Raw genomic sequence first — 25,900 nt, forward strand, 5'->3', positions numbered from 1 at the left:
TGCCTAGTGTATGGTAGTAAGACTTGATTCTGCCATAGTGATTATTTATATTTAGAGGTAATCTATACGGCCTTATGAGATTGATACCCTATAAGTATACATTATATTTAGGGGTGGAGTAAAAGCCTGAAACGTGTCCATATATTCATGGTGTATCAAGATGTCCCAGGTGTTTTCAAAATCTAGCAATGCCACCATGTACTTACATGTTTACCATTTGCACTAAGTTTCATCATACATCTTCTAAGGTCACCACTAGGAGGAAGATAGCATGATCCTCCTATATGTCTAGAAGAAAGTAATAATAAAGGTAAGAAGATGTCGCATACATATCTAGTTTTATTGATATTATATATGCTAGTTGACAGGTGATTATGGTCATGGCAATGTTAAGAACTGTCATATTGCAGACAAAGAGTAGCAAAATCTATACGTAGGTGCAACACTGTGAAAAACAAGGGGACAATCCAACAGCAGTGACCCGGGCCTGGGAAAACTACTGCAGAGTGCAACCAAATGAAAATATATAGTACTGTGAAAAACTTTTAGGCGGGTGTATTAAAATGTGGCAACATAAGAATGTTTTTAAAAATAGATAAATAGTTTTAAATTTTATTTATTTTAATAAAAAAAAATTGTAATTTTTTTTCATCAATTCACAAAATTCAAAGTGAACAATTAAAAAGAAATCTATATCCCATCAGTATTTGGTGTGATTGCCCTTTGGAAGAGAAGTCCTGGAAGTCATGATATGAAAAACTTAGGACAAAATTGGATCAGTATCAGGCTTTTGAACCCCTCTTAGGCTTCAGAGACTGAATGTGACCATAACCTCTATATGTTATGCAACGTAGCTGTGTGGGAGCTCACCGTGATATCCACTGGGCTAAGGCTTCGGGGTGCACGATCCAGTTCCCGGACTCATAGGAAAATGATTAGAGATTCAAATGTTGAAGAAGGACGGCATCACTCCGAAGAATTCAATAAAAATTAACCTTTAATCCATATGTAAAAAGTACAGCAAAGCGAACAGCAAGAAAAATAGAGAAAAGAAGTGAACATCTAAAAAACTCCAATGCGTTTCAGAACGCAAGGTTCCTTATTCATGGCATGATGATTTTAGATGTTCTCTTCTTTTCTCTATTTTTCTTGCTGTTCGCTTTGCTGTACTTTTAACATATGGATTAAAGGTTAATTTTTATTGAATTCTTCAGAGAGATGCCGTCCTTCTTCAACATTTGAATCTATAACCTCTATATCCCCTATAGTTACACCTCTGGCCAGCTTGCTCAGCTACTCTGCTGTGCCCACAAGATCTTGATATTAACAAAGGTATTGAGCTAAAGAAAGGAATTGTGTAAAACTAGAAAAACACATCTGATTTCTTTTATGAACAGTGCCACATCCCTTCACAGGTTGTGTGTGGTATTGCAGCTCATTCAGTTTATAGAGTTGCAACAGTTGAAATCACAATGAAGATGTAAAAAAGGCTTTACTGGCATCAGTATGACATCAAGGGGTACATTACAGATTTTTTTTTTTTAACAATGTCTTGCAGATATTATTCTACTCTGTCCATGCAGGAAATAATTGAAACTGTTGCACCTGCTGGTTCACGGCTTTAAATATACTGTATGTGACAATAACATTTCTTGTGCTTCAAGCCCTTACAATTAGCACTCTATTGAATATGTCTCCAGGGAACATTCACCTTGATCATGTTCAGACTTGATAATGCCGGATGTTTGTATATAAGAAAAATATGCTGTGCGGTTCATTGGATTTTTGGGGGATCGAGGTATCAACCAAGGGTTTCCAAAGATGAAAATTTGTGTGGGTAGACAATTGGAGACATAGGGTTGGCACCAGCTGCCAACAATTATACCACCCACTAGGATCCATCATTAAAGCCAACCTATCCCCTACACCATTACGTTTTGGATAGAAACTGAGAGGTCTTCAGTCTTTAAGGAAGCCCTAGTAGCGACAATGGGGATTGCCTTCTATTGTCATTAGCTTATATATGAAATTAACTGGTTCACCGGGGGCTTCAACTAAACAAGTATAATATCAGTAAAATATGAAACAAGTCCACAGCACAAAGCCCCGTCCCCCCATTGCTGCACATCTCTGAATCTAATCCTCCATTTTCATATACTATCACTTCTTCCTGTAGGATTTCTTCTATGCTGCACCCAGGGGTGAACCTAGGGTTTGTGCCGCCTGAGGCGGACGTCAGAAAGCCCCCCCCCCCCCGGAGGAGGGGGCAGAGCGGAGGGGGTGGGGACGAGTGGAGGAGGCAGAGCGAGCGTCGTTAGTAGGCAGAGAGCAGGCAGGAAGAGGACCTGCTCTCTGCTAAGCGTGAGGGGCGGCCGCTGGAGCAGCGTTGCATCCACAGGGCCGCCCCAATCCACTGCTCACTTCCTGTGCTGGGCTGCCGAGACGGTGACGCTAAGCCAGTCCAGGACAGCTTGTCCTGGACTGGCTTAGGTCAGCAAAAATGCTGCCCTCCCCTGGGACCCCGGCATAGCGCCGTCTGAAGCGGTCGCTTCAGGTCGCCTCATGGGAGGTGCGGCGCTGGCTGCAACCATTCTCTGGAATGAGTGTATTACTGCCAGCTTTAAGTGTGCCTTGAAAACCCATTTCTTCAAAGAAGCCATGTCGCTCAGCTAAGTCCATGGCCCATATACAACCTCAACTGGTCAAAAAAATCTTCCTACATAATAGCATCAAGGTCCCATATTTCATTTTTTCGGTACTGTCTGGAGTTGGACTCTGAGTGGCAGCTTTAAGCAATAAGTGTGCAATAATGAGTACGAGAAGATCCAGTATGAACAACCTTCTGAACATTGCTGAACTCACCTCCAGTCATTAATAACATAAGCCGTCAAGTTACATGGGGTCGAAGTGAAATTTCTAGCTACGACCCATGAACACGACACTGTGTCAAAGCTGTTATGTGTACAGTCCAGATGACCTGAAATAAGACCAGGAGATAGGTTACAATCACACATCCTATATGTTGTGATGTTATTTTTGAGAGTGAAGACGCGGTAGCACGAATTTATCTCGTAGAATTTCTCATGTGTGACCACCTTTGACATCTCTTTCGGACTGCTCTTTGTTGTCATACATTTGCCATAATATCGTGTATAAAAGTTAAAATGTCACAAAATGTTTTCTATGTATATCTCACGAAAATATTTGGAAATGTCACAATAACACAAAAATGTCTTCAGCTGCCCTTTTGTATAAGGATCAAGAATCTGCAATTTTAACGCTTTAGAAAATGGGAAATTGTCATTTTTTTCCTTTTCACAAACCAAGAACAACATTTTAAGTTAGAAAAAAAAAAAAAAAAGCTAAGAAACATTTAGGCTAAGACGGGGTTTACGCTGCCTTTGTTCATGTTCTTTGCTGTCTTCCGTTCCCATTGACACTAATGTAAACAACATGACAGACATGTTTTTCTTCCCCTATTAAATCTATAGGTAAAAAGTAAGTGCTTCCTAAGGTAAAATTGATATTTTCCTTGCCTAGATTTAATTGTACAATAGACCATAGTGAAAATGGTCAACAATTCCAAGGTTAGAAGAAGAGAATTTGGGGTAAAATGTAACCTTCTCCCAACTTAGGCAGATATACAATATGTGTAATGAAGTATGGTGAATCCATTGTGCAATTTGGTGCAAGGAGAGAGTAGGGATCTGCTACTTAGCAACTATGTGTATCTGCCGCTATTGTATCATTGCTTAGCCTGGACACAAGATTTACACGTAGAACTAGCCTGAAATTCTACTCTAAAATATTCTGATTTGACATTGATACCTTTGGGAGGAGTTGTCCATTGTAAAGACTTGCCCCAGTCACTCCATCTTCCTCCGGGAAAATATGTCTGGTTCACTCGAACTTTGGCCTCGTACTGAGTGTCAGGGTGTAAGTTGCGCAATATGATGGAGTTGACATTTTTAGCTTTGATATTTTGCGCATCCTGAGGAAGAAACATAACTTTCTGTGAATCTATAGGGATATACATCTATCATATATTGGCAAACTTACATCTGGAAAACAGACTTTCGAATTTTTTTTATCTAATTAGAATAAATTCTGAAAAATTTACATGTTATAACCATCATATATGTGATTGCTACTTACCTGCCATAATTGATCAACACGTTTGTATTGGACTTCACTTTCTAGGTCTTCTATATTACTCCTGTGACTTGTGTCCCATGTAAGTATCCATACTCCATGGTTTATCATCTTAATGCCAGTAAACACAGGCGGATCCAGAAGCACTGCAGAAAAAATACACCTATATAAGAATAAGTGATAATCTGAACTCCAGCAGGGGTCATAAAGAATGTATACTGTATGTCTAGGTGGCTTATTCGTTTTTGGGGAACCCAATATTGGTAATTTTGGACTTTATAAAGTTCCCTATATTAGTTATGTGGTGTAAGTTTTTACCATTTTAAGCTGCCCTTGCTGCGTTCCTGGAAAATGGGTGAGGTATGGGCAGGGCTTTGTGGGAGGGTTGTGGCCTAGGCACATTGGCGTAAATAATAGTTTTATGATTCCGCCATGAGGAAGACCACAAAGGCGTCTAGTTCATTAAAACTTCATGAAACTAATTCAATAAAATATTGTGCTATACAATACTTGAAATATTGCATGTGGCTTTTCCATAACATAAGGATTTTGAGGTCAACATGTTGGGGGGAATTTATTAAGACTGGTGTCTCTTATTCCAGTCTTAACTAAGGCTCTGACTGAGGTGAGGCACGCTTGGATTATCAAGAGGATCCGTTTTTCAAAAAGAGAATAGATATCTAATATACAAATATCTATGACTCTATCTATACCAGTTTCCTGGCGAGAGTTATAACAAATATGTTGGGCCGGGGCTCTGGCCTACCCTGTTGTGTGCCCACTCTGCCCACATTCCCGAAAAAGGTGAGCAAAATGCAGAAGGGGGAATGTCGTGCAGGTGTGTCAGGCAGGGGCAGACAAAGGGGTGTGATTCTGAGCTCTGACATTGTCCTCCTCTGATTGGAGCTCTGAACCACACACCCTGCCTGACACCGCCCTTCTGACATTACAGAGCTGACATAGCACATCAGGCAACAAAACTAACAGCAGTAATTGCTCAGGAATGGTGGGGGCTAGAGAAAAAAATCCAACTGTGTCAGAATCAGCAGAACCACAACTATTAAAGGAGAACTGGAGTTGTTGGAGGTAGTAAAAGGTTCTTTGGTATCACAGCCCCAGTACTTACAGTTGTGATATGCAGAGAAATTAGACAGGATTGTGGCACTTGTATTTCTTCTGAGTCCATCATTACATATCACACTTATGTTTAGTTTATGGTCAACAGTCAAGATTTCTTTGACCTGAAGACAAAAAATAAAACAGACAATGAAAATCAATGACAGACCCCAATGAGAAACAATATGGTTGTCCATTGAACATGGTTAGGAGCTCTGGTTTAAAAGCCTACATACAACTTTAACCTCATCTTTCATGATCTACATGGCAGGTCCTTCTCTTACATAAAGCAGATTCCTTGATACATTCCCATCTCCCAGATAGAGCCCATACTCCCCTTTTGGCTTATCTACAGGGACACAACATTCACAATAAAACAAATTTTCTGGCTTTTTGCTCACAGGTCAAATGTAGCATGCAACTTTATATAGCAGGTGCATAATAGTATTTCCCAGTACCAGCATGAGGCCCATAGTCTCTTAATAATCCAGGTGCTTCTCGGACAAGAGTAGCATAGTCTAAGCCTATATTCACAGAAGAATTGTGCAAAAGGACCACAAAAACCATCCATTTTCATAGCCGTTTTTGCACCCAAAGGGACTCCTCACATATCCCTCAGTGTATGGAGGGATATGTGAAAATGAACCATAATAGAGCATGACCTATAGTTCGACAGTCCATGACAATATTACTCATGTGAATAGCTGCCATTCATAGACATTGAAAGTGATGTGGCCATGTGAAGGCCATTAAAAAACGCACAGCCAATTACATTTGTGTGAGTGTAGGCATGGTCAATTCCCCTATATGTCTACGGTGTTAGATAGGTGTTAGCCCATGAGACAAACTCACGCAAAAACTAGTGCTTACAGGTTTTTCATCAGTAGTCAGATTCATTTTGCAGCTTCTTGGGTTACGATTGGGGGTAAGAGAGCAAAAACCTTTTATGTCTCTGTAGGAAAGAGAAATATGTCAGAAGATATGGCATATATAACATGACTGCAAGGCAACAAACACTAAAGGGTTTCTTTAAGACTGTAATAGCTACAGAAAGGTAGTAAATAGTCGTACCCCTAGGGAGCTCAAGAAAATGGAACCAAAAACAGTGGTGAGAATCCTATCCTAGACATAACTTAATAAATATGCTCTAAAAAGGAATAACGAGAGTCCACAAATTGATACGGGTTAAAAAATTAGGACCGTTTTACTGCTTGGTTGGTGAAAGTATGGTGAGGGGGGTGTTATATGTTTCATCAAGGAGTCTCAAGGTCCAATGCTTAGGGAAAAGTGAACTGTAACCCTAGTTTTACCCCTTAGCCCCCGATTCAAGACTTCCATCCCTGACAAGGGCAGTACCACAACTGCCCCAAATCAATCCTATTAATTGGCCATTCCAATGTGTCTCGACCCTATAAGAGGGTATGCATTAGGGGAAGTTTTTTTCAGAATGTACAATGGCTTAACAGATACAGTTTGATTACAGGGCTCTATCCCATCTTGCAGGGGAGTCAATGGCAAGACCTAACATTTTTAGTTTCTTCAAGACTGGTTATTAATGGTCCATGCTTAAGATAAGTCTGAGTTTTCCTCACAGTCAATAGTCCTCCAATGCAGCATTTTGCTGATTTTGCTTGAATTGCCTGGCAACTGATCCTCTCGGGCAATTTTTAGGACCAAGACCCATTGTATTGCTGCACTGTTCACACCTGCTTATGAAGAAGAATGTCCCGTTGCTTTACATCTCAGAGATTGCCAGGGGTAGAATCTCTGAACTTCAAGAGTCAAAGGGTCAATGACTTTTCTTTGTTAATTTTTGCATTATACTTCAGCGGGCCAAAATTCAAGGAATATATCAGTAATTGTACATTAGAATGGCAGTATACAATGCATGCAGATGGACACATTGACCTCCAAAGCACAGTGGGGTCAGAAAAGCATCACGGCTGAAAGGTTCTAACATTGGTGTGGTGTATAGTTTTTGTTATTATGGACGTCAGTAGTTATTATTACATTGAGAGGGTAGAGTACACCTACACACAGTTACACGTAGGCGCTTTGACGTCTGACGATATGAAGAGATCCATTACCGAGTCTCATACAAAAAACTAAGCAATACTCTGCAAGGCCAGACAATTCTGTGTCTATTGTTTAAGCACATTATTACATATTACATCAACAAGTATCTCAACTCATTCAATCCAAATAGATTTTAGCAGCCATGAAATGCTTTTATGTATTGAAGTCTCATAGTGGGATTAGTATATGAGAACCAATAAAGGAAAACTTAGGTGAAGACTATGGAGCACAAATTGCAAGTTGCAAGGAGTCACTGGTAAAGGTTTCTTCAGGTGAATTTTCCAGATGTTCTGTCCATCAGTTATCATTGGCTGTTTCCATTGCGCCTAAGGGTTAAATAATGAATGACATTCTACAGGTTCGGATCTGAGATTGATGGTCTATCCTAACATAAAGATGGATACGAATGTGTTATTTATAGATTAATATTAAACTTTCAGAATTGTCCTCATGGGTGGGACCAAAACATGGCAGTCCAATACCGGTCACAGGATATGTTATTAATGTTTACCAGAATCCTCAACACCTTTATATAGATGGACTCACCTATTGTCATCAATCACATTAAGAGATATGTAACATGGGTATTCGGTGAAATTGCTGTCTGTATCCCACGAACAGGACAAGAGGGTCCAGGAGTTATATGTGCAGTCCAGGTGAGCTGAAAGGAAGGAATCAACAAATGTATCTGTTACTATTATTATTTCTGTAGGATATGACTATTAGGGTCTGTTCACACAGAGTTTTTTGCAGGCAGATTTTGAGGCAGAATCCTCCCAGAAACACCTCCCATTAATTTCAATGGGAGTCACTAGCAGTTTCTTACCTCTAGCAGTTTTTTTTCATCTAGCAGAAAAAAAAAGCAACATGACCTATCTTCAGGTGGATTCCGCCTGGAAAAACCCGTTGAAGTCAACAGGAGGCGGAAAAAACACAACGAAAACTGCGCCAAAAGCCACGTCAAAAAACGAGATACAAAACATATAAAAAAAAACCTTCCTAGTTCCTGAAGCAGATTTTTTCAGCTTGTAAAAAACTCTGAGTTAGCATACCTTTATACTGATGGGCATTTTACGTTCTTTGCAATGGATTTATATAGGATATACTGTTTGTTGCCTGCTGCCTAACAGTAACTTAGCTAACTCTCAAATGAAACCGCATACGCACTGCTTAAATTGTGAAGATTTTTTTTAAGGTGAACGCCTCCTCCATCCCCCTGACCGACCTACGACACCGCCCTGCATTTCAGCACACACTATTATGGAGCATAATACTTTGTACATGGGCCACTATGGGTCATAGTTTATGTCCCATAGTGGCCCCTGGGCATAGTATTTTGACCATAGTGGCCCCTATACACAGTATTATTCCCCATAGTGGCCCCTGCACACAGTATTATGCCCCATAGTGGCCCCTGCACACAGTATTATGTCCCTTAGTGGCCCCTGCACACAGTATTATGCCCCATAGTGGCCCCTGCACACAGTATTATTCCCCATAGTGGCCCCTGCACACAGTATTATGCCCCATAGTGGCCCCTGCACACAGTATTATTCCCCATAGTGGCCCCTGCACACAGTATTATGCCCCATAGTGGCCCCTGCACACAGTATTATTCCCCATAGTGGCCCCTGCAAACAGTATTATGCACCATTGTGGACAACTATGAACAATTATTATACTCTGGGATCTTTTCAGACTGTTACTTACCTCTACGCACTCCCCGCAGATGTCAGCCATTTTCAAGGATTTACGGGATACTGGACGTTACGTGAGCAGGGGCTTGCGTCACGATGCATAAGGATGCAAGCCCTAGTCCAAGCGACGTCTGGGACATCACAGAGTAAGCCCATAGTCTTCCAGAGCCAAGAGAGGTAAGTAACTGTTTTTTATGTTACCTATTCTGGCACATTTATGCCAAAATTTAACCACTGCACGTACAGACTGACAGCTATCTATCCTGATTCTCCTACACATCTGCACTCCAAGTTCACTGAAGACTTATCTACCTGAGAACTTAAGCTTTGGACATGTTGAAATGTCACTGGGGATATTTGAGAAGCCTCTATATAAATTAAGTAGTCAGTTGGATGCATCAAAATCATCCAGTTTGCCCCACATACAGTGCATATAAATTGTATGCCGGACATTAATAATTTTTTTTGAGGAGTCTTCAGTAGTTGATACCTTTTTAATGGCTAACTTTAAATGATGACATATTGCGAGCTTTCGGGACTACTAAAAAGGTTCCTTCATCAGGCTGGTATATCAGCCTGATGAAGGAACCTTTTTAGTAGTCCTGAAAGCTCGCAATATGTCATCATTTTTAGTTAGCCAATAAAAAAGGTATCAACTACTGAAGACTCTTCAAATTTTTTTTTTAGATTTCATATCCACTGGCTAACATGGTAGAAAGATTTTTTTCCTATTATATTTTTTTTACCTGTGATGCTTACGCTAGGTTCACATCTGCGATGGGGTTTCCATTCTACTTGGGGACCTGAAAAACGCAAATCCAATCTGCTAAAAAAGCGGTAAAGCGCATTTTTCAAGTAGAATGGGGGATGGAATTTCCAAACAATGATCAAGCACAGATGTGAACATAGCCTTAGCTTTAAATGTGGATATGTTGAGAACTTGTAGAACTAAGCACAGATCTTCTGTGGATGTAGGCTTGCTCAAATCCTTCTTTCTCTTTGTGTAATCCCAGCCAGACTAGATGATGTCGAGTTCAGGGCTTTATGGGGCCATATCATCACTTGCAGTCCTCCTCTTATTCAATGTGTTCTTGGCACCCCTGGTAAATGTTTGCTATGGCTACTATCATGATGTAAGTGTTCAATGAGCCACCATGGAGTAAGGTAAGAATGAGCTATGAATGGTGTGTACAGGGTAGCGGACCTGCTAATTGCCCCTTTATTTAATGCTGGAACCCAGTCATAACCCGCCCTCCACTTCAATTATTATCAACCTAAAATTGGTGTCTGACTCAGAAGTCAAGTGATTTCCTACAGAAAGCAGTAAATGGATTGAGACTACATTAAGGAACAGGCTTCATCGTCTTCTATAGGGTTATAAACCTCTATTATTGCGGCAGCTTGAAAACTCTTGTGAATTACAGCGGTATTGCATCCCTGCTTTACAAGAATATGGAGTCTTTTTTATTTTATTGATTCCTCAGCACATTCATGTCAATGGAGCAGATGAAGAGAGATACCAAATACTTTAAATCAAAGGAATGAAAAGATTCCTCAATCTGGCTTTGATGAAGAGGTGTGTGACTTTCAGATAACAGATTTTTTTTATTTTGTCCATTTTATACATTTTTTTTTTGTAATTCCAGTGATAGCTATTTATTTGCTACTTCTATTTTTTCGCAGACCAGGACACAGATCACAAGTGAGCTACATACACCCTTGTGGCATAAGGTCCCCAGGCATGCTTTCTTTCATTACCTCCAGTTGCAACAGGTCTTCATGTTGCTATTTGGTTTTGTTGCTCCAGAATTGAGTTTCTCCAAATTAGAGGATCTCCTTGAGTCCCCTGACCTTCCTAAGCCTCTTACCCAATGCTGCAATTTATTAAGTCTACTAGTCCCTATGACCGGGCATCTACTACGTGGCAGTGGGATGTCCCTGGCTTAGCAACTGAGTTTTATAAAGTGGTTGAATCCTCCTTTGTTGATATTGTAGTGAGTGCTAGAGACGTCCTGATTTAGTCCCAGTTACTTTATCGTGTACTGTACCCCAGGTCCACTACACAGGAGGCCTCTGCCTTTATTAACTAAATATATTCCATTGGCCAATTGCAGTATTTAGGTAGGAATTTCCCTCACAAAATTGAAAAAATTTGGATGCATTGGTTATAACTGTCTGAGATCGCTATATAAAAGGTCATGTCCTTAGGATGGGGGGATGTGGCGGGGGTGCAGAGTGGTGTCAATGGCGTAAGACTATTTGACTGCTCTGTGCCGTATATACCACAGCAGATAGTGATATTTTCTAAAATTTTGTTGTACCTTATTTCTTAGGCTTGCACTATTGATGTTTGTCCTGTATACATTGCAATGACCTCCTTGAATTTCTTACATTCTTATGATGCTATTGTTCTGCCCATTCTCCTCCATGCCCCATTTTTGGTTCTGACACAGTATCATGCCCCTCTGTGATCCCCGCACAGTATGATGTCCCCTTGTGTCTCCACTTTGTGACCCCATGGTATAATATTCCCCTCAATGTGCCCCCCCCCCGCCCCCCCGTGTATAATGTTTCCCTTGATATGGCTCCCATAGTAAATCAAATTTTTTATTATTATTATTATTATTATTATTATTATTATTATTATTAATTGTTATTATTATTATGCCTCCTTTAATATGGTATCCGCAATATAATATCCCCCTTAAAAGGGTTTTCAACTCCTAAATGCATCTTTCATACTGATGACCTATCCACAGGATAGGTAATTAATATCAATTTTGGAGGATCCTGCACAGATCAGCTTTTCTAGCAGCTTCAGGGTGGTGGAAGCTGATGTAGTGGATGGGGAGTGCTCACATTCTAATCCTATTCAAGTGATAGGAGTGGAATTGCAGGTCTCCAGTGCCACCTCTATACAGTGGACGGCTTGATGGAGGCTGCCAGATAACTAATTTGAGCGGGGTCCAGGTGTCAAACCCGACAGAACAGTTAATGATGTCCTATCCTGCACACAATGCATAAAGGCCTGGGAAACCCCTTTAATATGGGGCCCACAGTATATTGTCTCCATTAACATGTCTCCCACTGTGCAATATCCAATTAATATGGCCCCACAGTATAATGCCCCCTTAGTATGAGCCCCACAATATAATGTCCACTTAATATGAACCCCACATTATAGTGCCTCACTTGGTACAGAGGCCGAGGCCAAGTGGTGAAGCAGAAGCTGACAGCAGATGAGTTATTGTCAGGTTATATCTTCTGCCTCCAGGGGGCCATACAGTGGCTCAGTGGCTAGCACTGCAGCCTTGCAGTGCCAGGTCCTGGTGTTCAAATCCCACCAAGGGCAAAAAAACCATCTGCAAGGAGTTTGTATGTTCTCCCTGTGTTTGCATGGATTTCCATCCCATATTCCAAAAAGACATACTGATGGGGGTAAAAAATGTACATTGTGAGCTCAATATGGGGCTCACAATCTATGTTAAAATTTATATATATATATATATATATATATATATATATATATATATATATATATATATATCTCTTCTGCCTCCTGGGATTGCAGGACAGCACAAAGATACTATTATACTAACATTAGGTAACCACCTAAGACATCCCTATCACAAAAAAGGAACTTCCATCCATCACAAGCATGGGGATTTCCGAGTCCCCTGTGTGACTGGATTAGTATTATACATGTGTGAACACTGTTCTATCCACTTCTCTGGGACTGTCAGTGAGAGCCAAATACAGCACTAAAGCAGTACTATAGAAGTGAATGGAGCTTTTGTCCTCTATTCAGTGGAACTCAGGGAACCCCATTCTTGTTATCAATGATGTTCCCAGTGGTCAGACCCATTGAGGTCAGACACTTATCACCAATCCTAAGACTCCTTTCAATGTTCCTCTTTTCGGCCCTGGAAATAAATGTGTATTAATAGACTTGCTAAATTGCTTTAGAACCAAACTAAAACTTATACGTAATGTTTCCTTTTATTAGATATAACATTTGGGGCAATGTCAACCTTAAAATGGTTCTATTTAGATGATTTTTAAAATGTAATCAAAATCTATTCATGTGCATAGCCGTGCAGGACTCATTTTCACACGATTAACCCTATATTGCTGTCCAAAAAGTTGCATGATGTCTGATGAACTGAAACCTAACTACCATGGTTAGTCCCGTCCCATGAGACCACCTTCCTCTAGACTGCTAGATGTAAACCTTCCACTAGGTGGCACTATTCAGCTGCCATATCAATCTTATTTCTCACTGGCAGCTGGGTGAGATACAGATTATTGCTATCATGTACTGTTCCAGTGTATTACTTCAGGCTAATAATTCTGCGGATATCGACACTTGGATTGATTTGTAATCCATTAAAGGAGAACGTTGTCAGATAAGCATAAAATTATTTCTACCCATTCCCTGCTGGTCATACTTTCAGTCTTCTCTCAGGTACAAGAGCGCAGGGTTGTATGGACTCTATTGTATCGTGCGGCACCGCCAGCATTTCCCTCCTGCATTGCGTGACACCACCAGATATCCACACGAGCGCAGAGATCCAGATGCGTCATCCGCTTTTGCTACTTGACATACAATGCAAGAAGGAAAATATTTCACTTGTATCTAGGATTGTAGTAGGGCAACTATAGATGAAGACATCTTTAAGGACATACTACTATACGCCTCCACTTTCAGACAGTTTTTCCAAGCAGTTGACGCTTGCTCAATTGGATATTACAGAAGTATTAGTCTTAAAGTAAGACTTCTAGAGGAGAACATACAGAGCACCATACAGTAGAAAATATAGAGTACTGCTCAGTAGAGATGAGCGAACAGTGAAATGTTCGAAGTTCAATTCGAGTAGCCGCTCAATACTCGACTGTTCGATCGAACATCGAACCCCATTATAGTCTATGGGGAATAAATACTCGTTTAGGGGGAAACTACTATTCGACTCAGGAGGGTCACCAAGTCCACTATGATACCTAAGGAAATGATGCCAACACCTCTGCAATGCAACTGGGACAGCAGGGGAAGCATGCCTGGGGGCATCTAACATGCCCAAGTCACTGTATTACGTCGGGATCCCTGTCAGCTTGCGATATGCAGGAGCTGACTTTTTCCCATAGGAATGCATTGACCAGCGTTGATTTGCCGAATGCCATACAGAGTACAGCATTCGGCCAATGAACGCTGGTTCTGCCGGAGGCTCGTCTGTGAGGAGGCGGAGTCTAAATCGGATCAGGATAGAGACTGCTGTGGACCGATCTTAGACTCTGCCTCCTCCGGCAGAACCACCATTGACTGGCCGAAAGCTGTACTCTGTATGGCATTTGGCCAATCAACGCTGGTCAATGCATTCCTATGCCAAGATGTAGCAGTGCTGGCCGTGCGCTTAGCTCGGCTACACCAGAGATGTATTCGAACAGCCTGATATCCGATCGAACATGTACTCGATCGAACGCTGTTCGCTCATCTCTACTGCTCAGTAGTACAGAGCTCCATAGACTCTGTGTCACCATGCCACCTACTGCGCAGGCTTATGTGCTTTGTCTCTGTGGTTTGTTCTATGGGCGCTCCACGTGCCACCATACTTTTCCACCATAATATCTTACAATTGATGGATCATAATATGGAAAAGCAGATTAGACTCATTTGAATTACGGAACATTTACAGAAAACCACTGCTGACTGCGTAGATCTATACGCTGCAGCGGCTGGCTATCCTCCATCATTGCAGACCGCTCACTGCTGTTTATAGTCCTCTGTGGTTTTCTAATGAGCCTAAAATGTCAGTGCATTCAGATCATTTACTCCTTATACTGAGCTTCTCTGCAACAAATTCTTTTGAGAAAAGTCCCCATGCTGATACGTAACCACCAAGATGTTTTAATAAAATATCTCACAACTTTATGAGCATGCTGAGACAAAATTGGGCCTATGGGTTGTGAATATCAGATTTTAGTATCCAAAGGGGGTGGATTGGAAAAGCTTTTAGAAGGCTTAAATGGTTGCCCAGCCTTGTTCATTGCTGAGAATAATATAGAATAATATCAGTCCTACTTATCTTCCTGATCCCCTGCTGCTTCCGCTCCTGTGCTTCTTATGTCTCCCACCAGTCTCTACTCTCTGGTCCATCTCTACAATGGGAACTTGCTGCACAGCCAATCACTAGCCACAGGCTGATCCTCACTGCAATTATTAGTCACTAAATCATTCCTCTGTTTCGAGAGGAACCAGGGTGTAGAGACGGACAGAGAAGTGTTTTAGGCTAGGTTCACATCTGCACACGGGTCTCTGTTGTTTGGGTCCACCATGGGACCTGAATGACAGAGAGGTGGACTGCTAAAGCCGCGGTTACCTGAGGATATCTGTGAGCTTGCGGGCAGGCAGTGTGAAGCAAGCACACGGACCCCATTATAGTTTATAGGGTCCATGTGCTTTAACTGCACAGCGCTTGCAGTTGCGATTGTATTCCGTCCGGGGGGTCTCCATGCGGACGGAAAACATACGCTAATATGAACTGACCCTTACACAGGCTAATGCAAAGTACATGGGGGAGGGAGGAATGCGGTGTTGATTATTGGCAGTACATTCTTGTATCTGTATACTCTATACAGAATGAAAGATACAATCAGCTGTCAACGTTATCGTGAGGATTAGAAACAGTAGTTGGGTTCGGGGGCGGTCCTTTCAGTGTTTGACCGCCTCCCCTCTGTGTTGTTGTGACCTGCATAGCGGGTGAACAAGACTGTCATTGTGCAGGTGCAATCTTAAAAAGTTGCTATAACACTTAAAGGGAACCTATCGCATGTAAAATGCTGTTCAACCTGTTATAGAACTGGAAGAACTTTGTAGATTGATATATAGTTTTGTAGGAAAAGATTTAGTATAACCTGCCTTTTATCCATTGAAATCCCTGCTCTATGTTGAGAAGTTAAGGAGGCGGAGCTATCAGTGATTGACAGCCCACTTCTGTCATTGATAGGACCGCCTCTTTAATGCAATGACTGTTGACGTAAGGTTAGGCTCCATTTACATTATGTTTTTTTACATTCATTTTATAGATGCAAACGGATCCATGCCTGTCTAATTTTATTTGGAAGGACACACAATATCGTAGTATACTTTACTTTTGTATTCTTCAAAAAAAGGACAAAAATGGATCTGTTTGTTTTTAACATTGATGTCTATCTATGGCCATTTGTTTGCATTTATATGTGGCCACCTTTGTATGCCACAGTTCCTTTTATGACATGGACATGGTAATGTGGTCTTTTTATGATGTGACCGGTGCAAAATGGGGCAGACAATCTAATACTGTCTATGTTTTAGATAGTGTAAACCTCGACAATCTAGAAACTAGACAAACTAGACAATCTTAAATTGTACCAGATTTAGTTTCCAGTCTAAGCCTATATTTACATGAACGTCATAATTGGCCGTGTGGTGGACGTTTTTTTTTTTTTCAACCTCCGCCACCGCCACATGGCTGCATTAACATTCATTCATGTGAATGGGGGCTATTTACATGATGGATATTTTAATAGGTCATGCTCGATTTTTGTCTATTTTCACAGATCCCTTCATAAAGTTCAATGTGTGATGGATCCGTGAAGATGGGTGTCTCAAGTGTAAAAGGGCCATGAATAATAGACATTTTTCACTTTGAAAATGAGTAGTAAAGCAGGTACGCCAGTATTTTGGCTCAAATAACACCAGAATTCTGGCACATTTTCATTGTTTTGTCCGCCCCAATATGATGGATACTGGAGCGTTCCGCTGGACGCAGGAGTGGAAGTGTTTTCGAAGTGTTGCAGTACCAAAACCTAGTGCTACAAATCATATGGCAAATGAGCAACGCATGTAAGTATGAACTGCAGCTCCATGGGGGTCTTGGCTGTCAGATCCTTGCAGATCTAATATATAGAAGACTTATCCTATCTATCAGTTTTGGAAACTGGATGCTAAGATGAGTTGTTATTATTATCCAGAATTTTTTACTTCAAGTCTGAGCACTAAAATTTCTTGCCATCAATCAATGTCACCAGAAGATACAGATACAACGGGGGAAATTTACTAAACTAAATGAGACAAAATTCTGAATACATTTTTGCCATAAAACAGAGTAATATTCAGTGCACCACATTTATTATCTGTATTTAACACTTTGTGCACTTTGCTCAGCAAAGGGTCCTGATACAGCGACAAAAGGGTGCAGCAAGGAAGCGCTTTATATGCACCAACATGCACCAAAAATGCTCCAAGTTTTGGTGCAATGTAACAACTGACTGTGAAAGGTTAGACAAAGGCATCTAAAGCCTCATTAAATTTATCATCAAGCAGGAGCCACTTTGATAAATTTAGTGAATACTTAGACTGTCTGGGGTGAGCACAGTGGCGGATCCAGGGTTTGCGGGGCCCTGGGCAATTGACTTTGGCGGGGCCCTACGCGCAGTGCGCCGCAGCAAATTAGGCCCCACCCACTTTTATGTTGACTCCGCCCATTCTCATTCATTTTTCATGTGATTCCACACAGTATAATCCTCCTACAGTCACCCGTAAATTATATGTCCCCCCTCCATCTCTCCCCATTTTCATATACACCCTTCATCTGCCCCTAGTTTCATGTCCCTCCCCTCTATCTCTGTCCCCAGTTTCATGCCATTCTCCCCCTTTATCTGCCTACAGTTTCATGTCCCCCCCCGTCTCTGCCCCAGTGTCATGCCGTTCCCCCCTCCCCTTCATTTGCCCCCCAGTTTCATTGGGCCCCCTCCATCTCTCTCCCCAGTTTCATGCCGTTCTCTCCCCACCCCCTTCATCTTCCCCAGTGTCATGCCGTTCCCCCCCTCCCCTTCATTTGCCCCCCAGTTTCATGGGCCCCCTTCATTATGTTCCACCTTAATATTTAATACAAAACAAACACTTACACTCACTTTCTATCACTCACCTTCCATCGTTCCCCCGACGCTCCTCTCTCCTCTCTCCCACTCCAGTCATATACGCGATTAAAGCAGGAGCTGTGACCTCAGCTCCTGCTTAGCTGCGGCCCGGCTTGCGTGTGTAAGCGTGATGTGATGACTAGAGATGAGCGAACACTAAAATGTTCGAGGTTCGAAATTCGATTCGAACAGCCGCTCACTGTTCGAGTGTTCGAATGGGTTTCGAACCCCATTATAGTCTATGGGGAACATAAACTCGTTAAGGGGGAAACCCAAATTCGTGTCTGGAGGGTCACCAAGTCCACTATGACACCCCAGGAAATGATACCAACACCCTGGAATGACACTGGGACAGCAGGGGAAGCATGTCTGGGGGCATAAAAGTCACTTTATTTCATGGAAATCCCTGTCAGTTTGCGATTTTCGCAAGCTAACTTTTCCCCATAGAAATGCATTGGCCAGTGCTGATTGGCCAGAGTACGGAACTCGACCAATCAGCGCTGGCTCTGCTGGAGGAAGCGGAGTCTAAGATAGCTCCACACCAGTCTCCATTCAGGTCCGACCTTAGACTCCGCCTCCTCCGGCAGAGCCAGCGCTGATTGGCCGAAGGCTGGCCAATGCATTCCTATGCGAATGCAGACTTAGCAGTGCTGAGTCAGTTTTGCTCAACTACACATCTGATGCACACTCGGCACTGCTACATCAGATGTAGCAATCTGATGTAGCAGAGCCGAGGGTGCACTAGAACCCCTGTGCAAACTCAGTTCACGCTAATAGAATGCATTGGCCAGCGCTGATTGGCCAATGCATTCTATTAGCCCGATGAAGTAGAGCTGAATGTGTGTGCTAAGCACACACATTCAGCACTGCTTCATCAAGCCAATACAATGCATTAGCCAGTGCTGATTGGCCAGAGTACGGAATTCGGCCAATCAGCGCTGGCCAATGCATTCTATTAGCCCGATGAAGTAGAGCTGAATGTGTGTGCTAAGCACACACATTCAGCACTGCTTCATCAAGCCAATACAATGCATTAGCCAGTGCTGATTGGCCAGAGTACGGAACTCGGCCAATCAGCGCTGGCTCTGCTGGAGGAGGCGGAGTCTAAGATCGCTCCACACCAGTCTCCATTCAGGTCCGACCTTAGACTCCGCCTCCTCCGGCAGAGCCAGCGCTGATTGGCCGAAGGCTGGCCAATGCATTCCTATGCGAATGCAGACTTAGCAGTGCTGAGTCAGTTTTGCTCAACTACACATCTGATGCACACTCGGCACTGCTACATCAGATGTAGCAATCTGATGTAGCAGAGCCGAGGGTGCACTAGAACCCCTGTGCAAACTCAGTTCACGCTAATAGAATGCATTGGCCAGCGCTGATTGGCCAATGCATTCTATTAGCCCGATGAAGTAGAGCTGAATGTGTGTGCTAAGCACACACATTCAGCACTGCTTCATCAAGCCAATACAATGCATTAGCCAGTGCTGATTGGCCAGAGTACGGAATTCGGCCAATCAGCGCTGGCCAATGCATTCTATTAGCCCGATGAAGTAGAGCTGAATGTGTGTGCTAAGCACACACATTCAGCACTGCTTCATCAAGCCAATACAATGCATTAGCCAGTGCTGATTGGCCAGAGTACGGAACTCGGCCAATCAGCGCTGGCTCTGCTGGAGGAGGCGGAGTCTAAGATCGCTCCACACCAGTCTCCATTCAGGTCCGACCTTAGACTCCGCCTCCTCCGGCAGAGCCAGCGCTGATTGGCCGAAGGCTGGCCAATGCATTCCTATGCGAATGCAGACTTAGCAGTGCTGAGTCAGTTTTGCTCAACTACACATCTGATGCACACTCGGCACTGCTACATCAGATGTAGCAATCTGATGTAGCAGAGCCGAGGGTGCACTAGAACCCCTGTGCAAACTCAGTTCACGCTAATAGAATGCATTGGCCAGCGCTGATTGGCCAATGCATTCTATTAGCCCGATGAAGTAGAGCTGAATGTGTGTGCTAAGCACACACATTCAGCACTGCTTCATCAAGCCAATACAATGCATTAGCCAGTGCTGATTGGCCAGAGTACGGAATTCGGCCAATCAGCGCTGGCCAATGCATTCTATTAGCCCGATGAAGTAGAGCTGAATGTGTGTGCTAAGCACACACATTCAGCACTGCTTCATCAAGCCAATACAATGCATTAGCCAGTGCTGATTGGCCAGAGTACGGAATTCGGCCAATCAGCGCTGGCTCTGCTGGAGGAGGCGGAGTCTAAGGTCGGACCTGAATGGAGACTGGTGTGGAGCGATCTTAGACTCCGCCTCCTCCAGCAGAGCCAGCGCTGATTGGCCGAATTCCGTACTCTGGCCAATCAGCACTGGCTAATGCATTGTATTGGCGTGATGAAGCAGTGCTGAATGTGTGTGCTTAGCACACACATTCAGCTCTACTTCATCGGGCTAATAGAATGCATTGGCCAGCGCTGATTGGCCGAATTCCGTACTCTGGCCAATCAGCACTGGCCAATGCATTCTATTAGCCCGATGAAGTAGAGCTGAATGTGTGTGCTAAGCACACACATTCAGCACTGCTTCATCACGCCAATACAATGCATTAGCCAGTGCTGATTGGCCAGAGTACGGAATTCGGCCAATCAGCGCTGGCTCTGCTGGAGGAGGCGGAGTCTAAGATCGCTCCACACCAGTCTCCATTCAGGTCCGACCTTAGACTCCGCCTCCTCCGGCAGAGCCAGCGCTGATTGGCCGAAGGCTGGCCAATGCATTCCTATGCGAATGCAGACTTAGCAGTGCTGAGTCAGTTTTGCTCAACTACACATCTGATGCACACTCGGCACTGCTACATCAGATGTAACAATCTGATGTAGCAGAGCCGAGGGTGCACTAGAACCCCTGTGCAAACTCAGTTCACGCTAATAGAATGCATTGGCCAGCGCTGATTGGCCAATGCATTCTATTAGCCCGATGAAGTAGAGCTGAATGTGTGTGCTAAGCACACACATTCAGCACTGCTTCATCAAGCCAATACAATGCATTAGCCAGTGCTGATTGGCCAGAGTACGGAATTCGGCCAATCAGCGCTGGCCAATGCATTCTATTAGCCCGATGAAGTAGAGCTGAATGTGTGTGCTAAGCACACACATTCAGCACTGCTTCATCAAGCCAATACAATGCATTAGCCAGTGCTGATTGGCCAGAGTACGGAATTCGGCCAATCAGCGCTGGCTCTGCTGGAGGAGGCGGAGTCTAAGGTCGGACCTGAATGGAGACTGGTGTGGAGCGATCTTAGACTCCGCCTCCTCCAGCAGAGCCAGCGCTGATTGGCCGAATTCCGTACTCTGGCCAATCAGCACTGGCTAATGCATTGTATTGGCGTGATGAAGCAGTGCTGAATGTGTGTGCTTAGCACACACATTCAGCTCTACTTCATCGGGCTAATAGAATGCATTGGCCAATCAGCGCTGGCCAATGCATTCTATTAGCGTGAACTGAGTTTGCACAGGGGTTCTAGTGCACCCTCGGCTCTGCTACATCAGATTGCTACATCTGATGTAGCAGTGCCGAGTGTGCATCAGATGTGTAGTTGAGCAAAACTGACTCAGCACTGCTAAGTCTCTGCATTCGCATAGGAATGCATTGGCCAGCCTTCGGCCAATCAGCGCTGGCTCTGCCGGAGGAGGCGGAGTCTAAGGTCGGACCTGAATGGAGACTGGTGTGGAGCGATCTTAGACTCCGCCTCCTCCAGCAGAGCCAGCGCTGATTGGTCGAGTTCCGTACTCTGGCCAATCAGCGCTGGCCAATGCATTCTATTAGCCCGATGAAGTAGAGCTGAATGTGTGTGCTTAGCACACACATTCAGCTCTACTTCATCAGGCTAATAGAATACATTGGCCAATCAGCGCTGGCCAATGCATTCTATTAGCTTGATGAAGCAGAGTGTGCACAAGGGTTCAAGCGCACCCTCGGCTCTGATGTAGCAGAGCTGAGGGTGCACAAGGGTTCAAGTGCACCCTCGGCTCTCCTACATCAGAGCCGAGGGTGCGCTTGAACCCTTGTGCAGCCTCGGCTCTGCTACATCAGAGCCGAGGGTGCGCTTGAACCCTTGTGCACACTCTGCTTCATCAAGCTAATAGAATGCATTGGCCAGCACTGATTGGCCAGAGTACGGAATTCGGCCAATCAGCGCTGGCCAATGCATCCCTATGGGAAAAAGTTTATCTCACAAAAATCACAATTACACACCCGATAGAGCCCCAAAAAGTTATTTTTAATAACATTCCCCCCTAAATAAAGGTTATCCCTAGCTATCCCTGCCTGTACAGCTATCCCTGTCTCATAGTCACAAAGTTCACATTCTCATATGACCCGGATTTGAAATCCACTATTTGTCTAAAATGGAGGTCACCTGATTTCGGCAGCCAATGACTTTTTCCAATTTTTTTCAATGCCCCCAGTGTCGTAGTTCCTGTCCCACCTCCCCTGCGCTGTTATTGGTGCAAAAAAGGCGCCAGGGAAGGTGGGAGGGGAATCGAATTTTGGCGCACTTTACCACGTGGTGTTCGATTCGATTCGAACATGGCGAACACCCTGATATCCGATCGAACATGTGTTCGATAGAACACTGTTCGCTCATCTCTAGTGATGACGTCATCGCGCCTACACACGCAAGCCGGGCCGGAGCTTTAAAGCAGGAGCTGAGGTCACAGCTCCTGCTTTAATCGCGTATGTATTCAGCTCATCGGCGGACGGACGCCGATGAGCTGAAATCGTGACAGGCAAGTGCCGGGGGGCCCCCAGAGGCTCTGTGGGCCCCAGCACTTGCCCGACTGCCGAGCTGACCGGGACCATTTTGTTAGGGCCGGGCCGCGGGGCCCCGCTAAGCGCGGGGCCCCGGGCGGTTGCCCGGCTCGCCCGGCCCTGGATCCGCCCCTGGGTGAGCAAATGTTCTTGAAACATATATTAGCATCCATATTTACCCAGAACCACAGACTGCAGGAACAGGTACGGAAACAGATGGATCCAGGGAGCAGCTGATATCCAGATAGTTTGGGAACCTATAAAACATTTTGTGTATAATAAAACATTCACATTTAGTGCATGACAAATGGGTGAGACATGACATCTTGTTGCACATTCGCAGCACTTAGGATTGATCTCACATTTTAGTTCTCCTTATCTTTGTCATACCTCTACCATTCTCACAATGAGTCACTAAACCTTATAGCTGGTTATAACCGACTTCTCGCCTTCCCATAAGTATGACTTAAAATGTGATCCTAATATGCATTTCATCTCAACCGGATTCTTCAGCAGTATGTTATTCTCTGCGCCCTGTTTCACAACTGAATTTCTGAGTTTTCCGCTGTCAGACACAGCTGCCTCCCTCCCCCAGTCTGTTTGCAACTTGTTCATGTATTATTCTCATTATTAGGATCTTCTGAACAGATGGACATCTTGAGGCTAAGGCCCCATGTAGACAACTGCAGTGAAAAAACACTGTTGAAAAGACTGCGGCAGAAATGCGACTTTTCACCGAAAGTCCACAAATTTTTTCTCTACGGACTTTCTGTCCCTATTATGCCCATAGAGAAACCGCCATCATTTCTGTTGGTATAATGAACATGCTGCAATTTACAAATACGCAACGGTTTATCAAATTGCAGCAGTTCCGCTTCAGATATTTTTTTGCAATGTGTGGATGGCATTAGCCAGAAATCCATCCACTTTGCAGGTACTGTAAAGCACCATTTTTTTGCTGCAGCATTTCCACCACAGCCATATTGTGGAGTTTTCAAAACGTGGCACCCCAGCTTAAGGCGAAGGGCCCACGGGACGTCCCAAAGCAATAAAGTGCTGTGGGAAAAACCGTGGCAGCAACGCATTGTGGTTCTTCCGCAGCGCTTTAGACATAAAGTTTGCAGAGGTTTCCTCCGTGGACTTTCTGTTACAATTATACCTATGGGGAAACTGCAGGTGTTTCTGTAGATATAATTGACATGCTGCGATTTCAGAAATCGTGGCGTGTCCGCACTGTGGCTTTTACTGCAAAGTGGGCAAAAATCCCATCCACTTTGCCATTACTGTAAAACGCCGCGTTTTTTCCCACGGTGTTTCCGTCACGGGCAAATCACAGTGTATCCGTCCCATGGGGCTCCAGCCTTAAAGAGACACTTTGGTCAAAATTGAAAATTAATCTTGCATGTAGTTTGGGATGTTCCTCCTGAATCTGACTATTGTCTTTTCTCACCATTTTGGAGTCCCAATAGGGTGATTATATATAATCATATATAACATTTTTCCATATATGTAAATAGGGCTCGTTTTGCAGTAATAGCCTAGGGTCAACATTTTTCAGGGGACCGCAAAGAAGCCCCCTGAACCCTTTATGCTTCTACTGCTCTTCAAAGGCTTCATTTTGCGGAAAAACTGCTTTTATGTTTCAGATTTTGCTGCATTTTTTGAGCCAAAGTTAAGAGTGCAAAGCAATGGGGAAAGGAAGCTTATACTTCTCCCTTCTGTTTAATCCACTCCTGGTTTGGCTTTAAAAACGCAGCAAAATCTGCAAAATAACCCCTGCTTTTCTGCAACGTGGGGCCTCAGCCTAACGCATCATTAACTCCTTCATTTCTGTAGACAGCCAGGGTTACCGTTTACCGCAAGTATTGTCACCATTAAACTCTATCAACCTAAACCGCCAGGTATTGTCACTATTGTAGCAATTTGATGTGCAGAACAATTTCTGCTAAGTACCTTATGTGAAAAAAGTATTACAACAAACCTAGAGCATGGGTCTGGGAGACAATATAAGTTTGTATAAGTGGCCTAATTTATTGGTCATTCAGTTCACCTTATATACCTAGGTCTACAATGTCTATAATGTCTATGTCTATAATGTCTACACTGAGTGGATTGAACAGAAGGGAGAAGAATAAGACAACACAATCCATAGACCAGACTTCAAGGTTGTGCAATGTCTACATTGAGCAAGCTAGGGTCTCTTGGCTGGGTCATCAAGTTAGCTTGTTTGACAGACAAATATATGCATTTGATCTTTCACATAATACTATATAGTTTTAACCCTTCATTAACATCCTAGATTAAAATGAACCTCAACCCCACCTAGTATTATCTGTTATTGCCAGTATTATTTGGGAAGTGAGTTGTGAGAACGATATGGCAGTATTTTATATAACATAATATTATACTCTATTATATCACATTATATTACTTTATATAATATACTCTGTCTTTGACATTTCAGGAAATACTAATATGATGAGCAGGATAGAACTGTCCCCATATCTAAGGTGTAATTCTTAGGTTACGGACTGTTAGGTTAGAACATAAAGTAAATCTTATCAGCAAGATGAAAATGAATTCTTTCATTTTACCCAAATATCTTTGCACTATACTCTCTCTATATACTAGTTTCTCCCGCAGTATATATGCAGTACTTTATAATGATTTTGTTTCTTTGTCCCCATTTTTATCATCACACACTCATTCAAAAATATGCAGAATGGTCTCTTATTTTGTATACATTGTATCTCTTAGTCATATCCCTGTATGATCCATCTTATATTACATAAAATTGTAGGAAGAAGCTTGTTTTCTTACCTGACCCCATTGTATGATGTTCAGTGCCTGCTCCTGTCCAGTACAGTCCTGTCCCCTTACATGGGACCTCAGTAAATGTCACAGTTCAGGTTACCGTCACTGACAGGAAATTGTGGGGAGGAGGAGTAAAACTTTGTGTTTTAGTTGTCAGGGTGAGTAGGAGTCCTGTTTGCTTCTGTCTGTAGAAGTTATTAAAAATTTGTAACCAAGAAATTGGATCGTATTCACATCCTTCTCCATGACTCTGGAGAATATCAGCAGAAAGCTATAAATGAAGCG

At 43.2% G+C, this 25,900-nt stretch overlaps 1 protein-coding gene across 1 annotated transcript in view; it reads right to left on the reverse strand.

The window, feature by feature from the left end:
• The window catches only part of IL2RB (interleukin 2 receptor subunit beta), a 33,813-nt gene extending 8,141 nt beyond the window's left edge, over window positions 1-25,672 (reverse strand). Inside the window, exons 1-9 of the mRNA XM_075287937.1 lie at window positions 25,622-25,672; window positions 22,981-23,058; window positions 7,891-8,005; window positions 6,139-6,220; window positions 5,279-5,393; window positions 4,156-4,298; window positions 3,829-3,991; window positions 2,863-2,977; window positions 207-288 (exon numbers count right to left, since the gene is read on the reverse strand). Coding sequence (XP_075144038.1) covers window positions 207-288; window positions 2,863-2,977; window positions 3,829-3,991; window positions 4,156-4,298; window positions 5,279-5,393; window positions 6,139-6,220; window positions 7,891-8,005; window positions 22,981-23,058; window positions 25,622-25,631 — 903 coding nt within the window. The 5' untranslated portion in view covers window positions 25,632-25,672. The remainder of the gene's footprint in view (window positions 1-206; window positions 289-2,862; window positions 2,978-3,828; window positions 3,992-4,155; window positions 4,299-5,278; window positions 5,394-6,138; window positions 6,221-7,890; window positions 8,006-22,980; window positions 23,059-25,621) is intronic.
• Between the last annotated feature and the right edge of the window lie 228 nt (window positions 25,673-25,900).

The sequence above is a fragment of the Leptodactylus fuscus genome, chromosome 9 (genome assembly GCF_031893055.1).
Source record: "Leptodactylus fuscus isolate aLepFus1 chromosome 9, aLepFus1.hap2, whole genome shotgun sequence".
NCBI lineage: Eukaryota > Metazoa > Chordata > Amphibia > Anura > Leptodactylidae > Leptodactylus > Leptodactylus fuscus.